Source organism: Siphateles boraxobius, unplaced genomic scaffold (genome assembly GCF_051911475.1).
Source record: "Siphateles boraxobius isolate OS27281-9 unplaced genomic scaffold, OSU_SipBor_1 123, whole genome shotgun sequence".
NCBI lineage: Eukaryota > Metazoa > Chordata > Actinopteri > Cypriniformes > Leuciscidae > Siphateles > Siphateles boraxobius.
The window spans coordinates 392,958-403,737 of NW_027508726.1; the positions used below are offsets into that span (position 1 = coordinate 392,958).

At 45.4% G+C, this 10,780-nt stretch overlaps 1 protein-coding gene across 1 annotated transcript; it reads left to right on the forward strand.

Annotated features, from left to right (window-relative positions):
• The first annotated feature begins 6,688 nt into the window (after nt 1-6,688).
• Nucleotides 6,689-10,730, forward strand: LOC143732865 (glutathione S-transferase P-like). Its single transcript, XM_077224308.1, has 7 exons — nt 6,689-6,795; nt 7,379-7,414; nt 8,939-9,045; nt 9,194-9,281; nt 9,913-10,016; nt 10,160-10,261; nt 10,347-10,730. Coding segments are annotated over exons 1-7 (627 nt in total). The 5' UTR covers nt 6,689-6,794; the 3' UTR covers nt 10,536-10,730.
• Nucleotides 10,731-10,780: the final 50 nt, after the last annotated feature.

The window sequence follows — 10,780 nt, forward strand, 5'->3', positions numbered from 1 at the left end:
ATAACAATTGCGGTCCTGGACAGTGAGTGATCTTGCACATTATGATAAAAACGGATTTTCTCCAATCATTGTTAAAAAACAAGCTAACAAAACTTGCAAACTAACGTTAGGGAAGCGGCAAAAGTGATCGTCCTGCAACCACCTAAGCTCCGCCCAAAAAAAGTCACCATGTTTACCAACTAAAAAGGGGTCTATAGGACATTGTATTTGACATTTCCTGCTTGCAAAATATATTTTGACCCATCAGACTGAACTGCTTCAGACTCTGTAATGTCAAACCCTGGTTTGTTTGCATCTGGTTAGTTACAGAAAGTAATCCCAGGTGTGACGAGTAACAAGCTCCTCTGAGATAAATCATGAACAGAAGCGCTGATAGTCTTTCCTCAATGCAAGCAATAAAACTACTCGGTCACTCACGTAACCTCAGTTCCCTTTCGAACGGTCACTTCGTATTGCGTAGCTATACGCAGTGGGGAAACTCCCTTTCCTCGATTTATTGAAGCCTTTATGTAAAGCGCATTTGCAGCTGCACAACTAGACATTGAGCGTCTGGCTCGCTCATAGGCTGGGCTGCGGCAACTGCACATCCAATGGCGCGGGCGCCCCTGACGTGTGACGAATGAGACAAGTCTGCGTCATTACACGTCAGAGCCCGCCAAAGGGTGCGTGACCTCAGTCTATAATAGTCCCCGAATTCGCCATTATAGCAGGTTTAACGACTGAAGTGACAACTGGCCATGTTACTAAAATGCAGCCGGCTACGCAATACTCGTTCCCTAACTCAGGGAACTGAGGTTACGTGAGTAACCGAGTAGTTCCCTTTCGAACAGTCACTTCGTATTGCGTAGCTATACGCAGTGGGGACGCTATGCAAAACGCCACACTGAGTAACTGGGTGCCACTGGAACTCAGGAACCCCTGATGATACAGAACGAGCCAGAACCGCATGATCATGTACAAACAGACCTGACACCGTCAGGTCTAGAATAGTACACAAGAGTCAGAATATACCAATCAACCCAGACACTGTCGGAGTTATTAGTATATTAACATATAACCGGTTCAAGCCGGTTTATAAAAATCATAACCGGCCAAAGCGGGTTTTATATGTATGGAATATGACCAGCAACAGCGGGTTTATATATGCCATATAACCGGCAACAAGCGGTACATATATATATGTAAATATAACCAGCAAAAGCGGGTTTATACATGAACATAACCAGCAAAGAAGCGGGTTTTGTATATATATGTGAATGTGATTGTGCACAGTAATATATGACAAGATCGGCCACCGACGGATCTTAATCATACCGAAAGCACCTTCGCCTGCAGGGAAGGCACTTCCATATTATAGAAGCTCATAAATGTGGACGCGAGGACCAACCGGCAGCGTCACAAATGTCATGAATGGGAATGCCAGATGACCAAGCCCATGACGAGGCCATGCCTCTGGTCGAATGGGCCTTGATACCTATAGGGCAGACTTGACCTACTGCGGTATAAGCCATAGAAATAGCATCCACTATCCATCTAGACAGTCTTTGCTTAGTGACTGAATCCCCCTTGGATTTACCACCAAAGCGTACAAAAAGCTGTTCTGATTGTCTTAAAGACGCAGAACGCTCCAGATAGATTCTCAGTGCTCTGACAGGGCAGAGAAGATTACCCTTTCCCTCCTCAGAAGAAGAAGGGAGGGCCAATAATGTCATCACCTGTGCTCTAAACGGCGTTGAGAGCACTTTAGGCATGTAACCATGCCTGGGCTAGAGGATGACTCTGGAGTCATCTGAACCCAGCTCCAGACATGCAGGGTTCACAGAGAGCGCCTGCAGATCTCCCACTCGCTTGATAGACACCAATGCCATCAGGAGAGCAGTCTTCAGCGAAAGTGGTTTAAGATCAACCGACTGGAGTGGTTCAAAAGGTGGACCTTTCAGAGCCCCCAGGACCGTGGAGAGGTCCCAAGGCGGCACAGACGGAGGTCTGGAGGGGTTCATTCTCCTCACACCTTTCAGGAATTTCACGACCAGGTCGTTTCTTCCCAGTGACTGGCCAGCCACCAGAACATGATGTGCTGCTATGGCTGTCACATACACTTTGAGCGTGGACGGGGAGCGGCCCGCATCCAGCAGCTCCTGTGAGAATGAGAGAACCACAGGTATCTCACATGACTTTGGGTCAGCCTGATTTTTTGAGCACCAGCTGGAAAAACCCGACCATTTCGAAGCATAAAGGCGCCGAGTCGACGGGGCCCTTGCTTCCGATTTGGTGCGCCGGGCCAAAGAGGCCGGAGCTGGACACCGGGGCGTCGAGGAATCTTGTTCTCTCCGCGTCCTTAATGTCCGTGTGGTTAAGCCAGAGGTGGCACTCGAGCACAATCAGACTTGCCATGTTCCTCCCGATAGCCTGCGCCGTGGCCTTGGTAGCCTTGGTAGCCAAGGCCCAGGTCCGTGGCGCTTCGAAGGCCCCGAAAAGCCCCAGGGTCTGGGCCAGCCTCGTCCATAGACCGGAGGAGCTTGGCCTGGTAGATCTGGAGCACAACCATCGTGTGCAGGGCCGATGCAGCCTGACTGGAGGCGGAATACGCACGTCCAGCGAGGGCTGAAGTGCTACGGCATGGTTTGTTAGGATGCACAGCTCTAGTTCGCCAGCTAGCAGCTGTGTTTGGGCAGAGGTGAGTGGCCAACGCCTCTTCGAGGGGCGGCAACGCCTCATAGCCCTTTTCCGCTGCGCCGTCCACGGAGGAGAGCGTCGCGCAAACTGCGGGCCTCTTGTAGAATAAGGAGCGCCCACTTAAAACCTTCTCAGGAAGGTTCTTAGGAACCCGTTCAGGCGCCAAACATGGAGGGCCCATAAATCGGGTTTCGGATGCCACAATGCCCCATTCGCCTGTGTGAGGAGGTCTTTCCTCAGAGGGACAGGCCATAGAATTGTGTCCGATAACTGAACCAGTTCCGGGAACCACGGTCTGGTTTTCCAGAGAGGGGCCACCAGAAGGACTGGGCACCCGCTCTCTCTGACCCGTTTGATGACTTGTGGAATCATCGAGATGGGGGGAAAGGCATAAAGGGGACGGTTGGGCCAGACATGGGCCAGAGCGTCCCTGTTCTTCGAGAAGAACACTTTGCAGTGGGTGTTGGTTCTCGAGGGAAAAAGGTCGATTTCGGCCTCGCCAAATTCCCTCCATATCAGACTGACCGTCTGCGGGTTCAGGGACCACTCGCCAAGGGGAGTATTGCCACGTGAAAGCATATCCGCACCCACATTCTGGACGCCCGGGATATGCGCCGCTCTCAGAGAGCTCAGGTTGGTCTGTGCCCATAAGAGGAGGTCTCTTGCCATCGCATGCAGGTTTCCTGATCTGATGCCCCCCTGGCGATTTATGTAGGCCACAACTGACATGTTGTCTGTGCGGACTAAGATGTGGTGACCTCTGAGGTTCGACAGAAATGCCTTCAGGGCCAACCCAACTGTTTTCATCTCCCGACAGTTGATATGTAAGCTCTGCTCCGTGCTCGACCAGAGGCCGGAGGCAGGCATGCCCTTGGGCACCGCTCCCCAACCCCTGTTGGACGCGTCTGTAAGAACCACTTTCCTTCTGGAAATTGTTCCCATTGTCACACCCTTGTGATACCAGTCCTGAGCCCGACAGGGAATCAGGGCTCTTAAGCAACCGTGATTCACCGTAATGCGTGAGCTGTCTGACTGCCATGCGTGGGTTGGCACACCGCGTTTCAGCCATGAGACCAAGCAGTTTCTGAAATTTCTTCAGCGCCGTGTGCTCGCGCGCTCTGAACGAGGCTGCAAGCGTTCGCACCGAGAGCGCGCTCTCTGGTGTGAGTCGCGCTGTCATAGTTCTCGAGTCTAAAACTGTGCCCAGAAAGATGACGCTCTGGCTGGGGGTTAGTTTGCTCTTTGAAACATTGATTGTGAAACCCAGGCATTTCAGATTGCAGAGAATCAAATCCCTGTGAGCTAATAGCTCGACTCTCGACTGTGCCAGCACCAGCCAGTCGTCGAGATAATTTAACACTCGTACTCCCTGAAGGTGATGATACACAGGGCAACTTTTTGAGCAATGTTGCTGGGCAATCTTGCCGAGTGATTGTTGCTTGGGCACTTTCCCATTGAAAATGGGCTATACATTTCTATCTGGATAATTTAGACTGTTCGTGGGCCCTGTGTCTCATCTGGTTGCCCGTTGACGGCAACATTGCCCTGCAACATTGCTCAAAAGTTGCCCTGTGTATCATCATATTGATGTCTCAGAGGAGAGAGCGCTGCCTCCACACACTTTGTGAATGTGCGGGTTGCCAATGATAGACCGAACGGCAGAACGGTGTATTGATAAGCATGGCCCTCGAAGGCGAATCTCAAGAATGGCCTGTGACGAGGATTTGTTTGAATGTGAAAGTAAGCATCTTTCAGATACATTGTGACAAACCAATCCCCCGGGCGAACTTGCGCGAGGATATGTTTGATAGTTAACATTTTGAACGGCCGTCTCATGAGAGCTTTGTTCAAATGTCTCAAATCTAGAATGGGTCTGAGACCGCTGTCTTTTTTCGGAATCAGAAAATAGCGGCTGTAAAACCCCATATGTTTTAGCGCGGGGGGGCTAATTCTATCGCCCCTTTTGCTGGTAGATTCTGTACTTCGGTGCGAAGCACGTGCCCCACGTTACTTCTCACCGAAGTCTCGAGAACCGCCTGAAACTTCGGGGGTCTGCAAGCGAATTGGAGCGAGTAACCTCGCTTTATAGTGTTTATGACCCAACTCGACACATCGGGGATAGCTTGCCAGGCTGGAACCCGTGTGGCTAGGGCTTGACACACTGATTGGGGCGGGTCGCCTAACAAAGGGGGACCTGATACCCTTATAATGTGATTTGTGCACACATTGAGTATTGGACTGATTGTACAAGCATTTGCGTATGGGGAAGTCAGTGTTACAACAGGGGAGGGGGCATCTAGTGAAGGGTGACCGTGAACTCATGTGTTGTGCTTGTGAATGCTCTTTTTGTGCTTTATTTGGGTCGCCGTGAAAACGGCGTTTGTTTGCAAAGACACGCTTACTGTTGCGGGCCTGTTTGCTTACTGTTGCGGGCCTTCGGCGCGCTGATCTCCCTCGAAAAGGACCGGAGATGACTGAGCTGGAGATAGTGAAGCACGCGGGGACGTGGCCGGCGTGCGTACACTAACATCCATGCACTCAGGTTGCCGTTGGCTGTGGCACTTCTTCTTCCTCTGTAGAAGTAGGCCGGAGAAGGAAGCGCTGGTGAAGCAGCGTCGCCATCTCTGGAGAGGGCTAGCTGGGTTCGCAGCACGGAGATAGGCATGCTCTCGCAGGCCGCACATCCGCCAGCAGACAGTTCATTCTCTGCGTGGTGGAGTCCCAGGCATGAAATGCAGCTCGCGTGTTCGTCGGCCTCATGCAGCTTGCATCCGCACATGGCGCAGGTCTTGACACGAGGCATTTGAAACAACGCTCGTACAGATTATAAATACACAGAAAAGGTATTGAAAAGGATATCGCCGGATAGCCACAGGAGAGAAGGCGTCAGGAGTAACACGGTTGAGATGTGTAGTCTGCTGAACTGTAGCTCGCTCAGGCTGAAGGCTTGTTCGACGGTGAAGGCTCAATAACGTCAAGTTTGTCGCTGAAGGAGTAAAATCTGCTATAATGGCGAATTCGGGGACTATTATAGACTGAGGTCACGCTCCCTTTGGCGTGCTCTGACGTGTAATGACGCAGACTTGTCTCATCCGTCACACGTCAGGGGCGCCCGCGCCATTGGATGTGCAGTTGCCGCAGCACAGCCTATGAGCGAGCCAGACGCTCAATGTCTAGCTGTGCAGCTGCAAATGCGCTTTACATAAAGGCTTCAGTATATCGAGGAAAGGGATTTTCCCCACTGCGTATAGCTACGCAATACGAAGTGACCGTTCGGAAGGGAGCTGCATCTCTCTCTGTCTCTCAATTTCTTCCTCTCTTTTCCTGCAGCTCTTTGGCCAGCTGTCTAAAATGGATGATGGTGACCAGACCAATGCAATGAAAAATGCTTGGCATACAAACTGGGTGAAAATGATTTGAAAATGAAAATGGAGATTCAATCCCAAAGGAAAATGCAAGTAAATGAAATGCTACAGTGTTGTGGGGGATTTTTCTTACTAAATTCATGTAATGTTTGGAGGTATTAGTTGATTGGCCTGACTCAAGACATTTGGTGTGATAGAATCACAGACATTATGATATTAAAGATGTTAAAATATAAGATGGTAAAGAATACAGAATACAATATAAGAATAGAAGATGTTAAAATATATACAATTAAAATATGATAAAAACATATTTTGAGTTGACATGCAAGCTAACCCTGCAAGCTAATCCCTCACTTCCTACCCTTTTCTTCAAGCAAGATTCTTCTAAAGAAGTTATATTTAATAAAGTTCAGGTGCTCGAGCTTAGCCAGAGCGAGAACGTCTGCTGTAATTCTTGCTGTAGCCTAATTCTTCTTTAAACATCAAACGTATGCATATAAATTGTGCAAAAAATACTGGTACTACAACTTGGCTGACCCACAGGAAATCAATCAATCATACGCTTTTATTAGTGTGTTGTCATGATGATGAATACACCTAAAACACACTTTGCGTGCAAACAGGACGCGAGCGTGACTCATCAAAAACTGAGGGTTTATAAAAGGAGCCTCGCGCCGAGTCGCGCGCACTTCAGTTCACTTCAGGAACAGCGCGCGCACAGTCTTCACCCCACACTCGATCTACTACACGAGTAAGTACTTCATGACTGTCTCCTGCAATTTTGCCTTCAGTTTAAAGTGCGGACTGTGAGACCATGCATTAGTGTCGTATTACTTCACTTGCTAATAATTGCATTGCGCTGCTAAAACAAATGATTGACGGCGTCGTCACCGTAAGTCTGAAGATATTCATTGAGCTTAAGCTGACATTACATAACGAGCAGATATTTAAATAGATCTACTCGAGGCAATCAGAGCATATCCAAACTGCGCTGCATAGGTTTTTAGTACAGAAATGGATCTATGCTATTCTTATTTGAATAGGAACTTTTTCATTGTACAAAATTTGTGCGCAAATGTGACCACAATGAATGGAGGCAAATGTTACGTAAGTTAATGCTCATGCATTGAGACAAAAAAAACAATGGCGTGGTTGTCGATGGGGCATTACTAGTATGCAATTCAGTTAACAATATGAGTAACCCAACCAGTGTGCAAGTCTATCTTTACAATCGCTGCTATACATCCTTCTGATTACTTCCTTTCGGCTGCTTTCATGTGTTATGCAATTTCCTCTCTTAACTATTTTACTCTGTTTTTTTTTTTTTTGTACAGTGGCTCCCTACACACTCACATACTTCGCGGTCAAAGGTTTGTATGAAAGCTGTTTCTTAACCTTGTCACATGATGCGTGTCTAACCCTTCAGAAAAGTCTGGAAAAGTTTTCATGAGCAATGAAGCTGCGAGCAAAAGTGCAACTTTCATGCAACACAAGCCATATGCAACTCTTAAATAACCCTTATATTTTAGTGGATGATTGAATTTGCCTTCAACTTTAAATTACACATAATATAGCTTGTTATTTTACTAGACGATGCATAAATGCACTCTCTGCTCCAGTCATAATCTTTGGCATCCAGCCAGCTCTAGTTGTCCACACAGACATAGTGTCTGAAGGCGTTTGCCCTAGATTGGGAATGAGGAACGAATGTCAGTGAACCTCAGCCTGCATGCTCCGCTCTTAAAGCTGCCGTCGGAAACATTTTTTTGATCATATTCAGTGAAATCGACACTATAATCCGAAAGAACAACATAAATAAAGTGGTTTTAGAAAAAAACACCGCTTATTACCCGCAGCCGTTATTTTTAAATCGAAAGCGAGGATCCGGTGGGAAGAACCCCGGAAGTAAAGATAAACAACAATGCCTTGGACTACCAACCTGAGGCTGCTGCCGCCATTTACACTATTGGATGTTAATATTCAATATAGGATATGTATATAGTTCGTTCCTGCTTCTTTTTTTACTTTCTGGAAAAAAAAAATTTATAAATGATTTTCACTCTATAGAGTTTAAAGTATGAAAGAAATGTATGTACATTTTTAGAATAACTAATTTCTACATTAAACACAACAATACGCCATCGCATTCGCGACCCTCCTATGGTTAAAGGCGACACTTCTGGTTTTCTTCCCACCGGAGCCTCGCTTTCGATTTCAAAGTAACGGCTGCGTGAAATAAGCGTATTGTGCTTGATCAACCAGTTACTTTATTTCTTAGTGTTATGTTAGTAATCTAAGTATGTTTGCCCAAATGTGTTGGTATGGATAGCTAACGTTAGCACTTGTTGGGCAGGTTAGTTAGCTTTGTTTGCACTGAAATCCGTGTGAACGGAAGGTTAGGTGGATAAACATGTTCAGATGAAGGGATAAAGTTCGGCTTTTTGGAAGAATCAATGCTACTCTATCTTTCTTACGAGAGTAAGAACAGTAGTAAAGCTACTGTTATTGTATGTGCTTTCTGACAAGCTCCAAATACTCCATGGTGTTGATGGATGCTGATGAGACGGGCGCGTTCACAGAAAATCTGTTGCACACGCACTGACGAGCACGAACTCGGTGGGAGGGTATTCGTTGATAGTGGGGGAGGGACATGAGAGTTGTAAACATTCAAAATTTTGCCTAAGTCCACTCAATCTGCCAGACTTGCCGACTGCAGCTTTAAGTTGGCAAATCACAACAGCTCCTCATGAATGATTAATTGTGAAGTTATCTGTAACCACAGGCATATTAGACAAAATTATACTACAAACACTACTTTATACTATGTGCTTTGAGGCAAGTGATTGCTGCACACTAAGAGGATAGTAACACCCCGTGTCATGTGCTGTTTCCAGGCCGATGTGGAGCCTTGAAGATGATGCTGGCGGACTATGGGCAGCAACTGAAGGAGATCCTGGTGACCTTTGACGAGTGGACGAAGGGGGATATAAAAGCCAGTTGTGTGAGTGTCTTTATTTTCAGTTTTGTTTTTATATAGGATTGCTATTTGAATTGTATAAATGTAAATAATCCATGCATGGTTAATGCATGTAGCTTGAGCTGAGTTCCCTGGTCTGCATATTGATAATTTCTTGCTTGATTTGTTTTAGGTCTTTGGACAGTTGCCTAAATTCCAGGATGGTGACCTGGTCCTGTATCAGTCCAATGCTATGCTGAGGCATTTGGGTCGCAAACATGGTAAAAAGAAAAAAAAATGTAGTAGTTTACCCAGCAATGTAAATTCTGTCATTATTTTCTATATCTAAACCTGTATTCATTTCTTTCTTCTGTTGAACACAAAGAAGATATTTTGAAGAATGTTGGTAATCAAACAGTTAATGGTCCCCATTGACTTCAGTTTTAATGTCTATACTATGGAAGTCAATTGGGACCAGCAACTGCTTGATTACCAACATTAAAAATATCTTCCTTTATATTCAACAGAAAAAAGAACTTCATTCAGGTTTAGAACAACATGAGAGCGAGTAAATAATGACAGAAATTTCACCACTTTAATGCATCAGAATCAAATCAAGCTTACTTAAGTTTACTTTAAAAATGTTAGAATGATAAATTTTAAAAACCTTTTGTGAAATATACAAACCGAGCATCCTACTCTATCCCAAAATGCAATGCAATGAACTAAAAGTATTATCATCCATGATTTATTTTAATTTACTTGATATTTACACTATGTATTAATTCCTTAGATCATAACTGGACGCCTCTCGCTGATTTAAACATGCATATTACTGAATTCAATCTTAATTTTGCATAATGCATACTACTGTATACAGAACTGTCTTAATTTATCCTCTTACACATTCAGGTGCATATGGAAAAAACGACTGCGAGGCTTCTCTTATCGACATGATGAACGACAGCGTTGAGGATCTGCGCCTAAAATATATTAAGCTGATCTACCAGGAATATGTAAGTACTGTAAATCTCACAGATGTTCAGACACTGGAAATAAAAATATATCACCCTTTGAGCCATTTTTTGAGCAAATGCATGATAAATATCAATGTTTTGTCAGCAATATGACCCTAGACGCATATTATTATTTTTTGTAGGAGACCGGTAAAGAAGCGTTCATCAAAGATCTGGCCAACCATCTCAAACCATTTGAAACCATTCTGGCCAAAAACAAATCTGGCTTCCTAGTCGGTGATCAGGTGAGGCTTCCAGTAGAAATATTAACTTATTTTAGTACTTGTTACATTCTGACCACCACCCATGTTTCATGTCTCTTCCTCACAGATCTCATTTGCGGACTACAACCTGTTCGACCTTCTGCTGAATCTGAAAGTCCTTTCCTCCACCTGTCTGGACTCCTTCCCGGCGCTCAAGAGCTTCGTGGATAAAACTTCTGCCCGTCCCAAAGTCAAAGCCCTGCTCGAGAATGAAGACTTCAAGAAAATGCCCATCAATGGCAATGGGAAACAGTAATTCCTCAGCCTTACACTGATGCACACATTCTCAAACAATGGCACTTTCTGTTAAAAGGCCTTAACTGGTGCTTTGTGATTTAGCAAAAAATCTCATGTCTTTGTATGAATATGTATTTTGTATGTTTAACTGTTTTTGATGGTTTACTAACAGAAACTAGTGCATCAATTATTATGAATAAAAAAATTAAATATCCAGAATCGTTTAATTGTTTTTTTTATATACTTTGTTGTAGAACAACCCTA

Coding starts and splice junctions, on each gene's coding strand:
- LOC143732865 (XM_077224308.1), top strand. Junction 9,046..9,193: donor GGGATATAAAAGCCAGTTGT/GTGAGTGTCTTT, acceptor GATTTGTTTTAG/GTCTTTGGACAGTTGCCTAA. Junction 9,282..9,912: donor GCATTTGGGTCGCAAACATG/GTAAAAAGAAAA, acceptor TTACACATTCAG/GTGCATATGGAAAAAACGAC.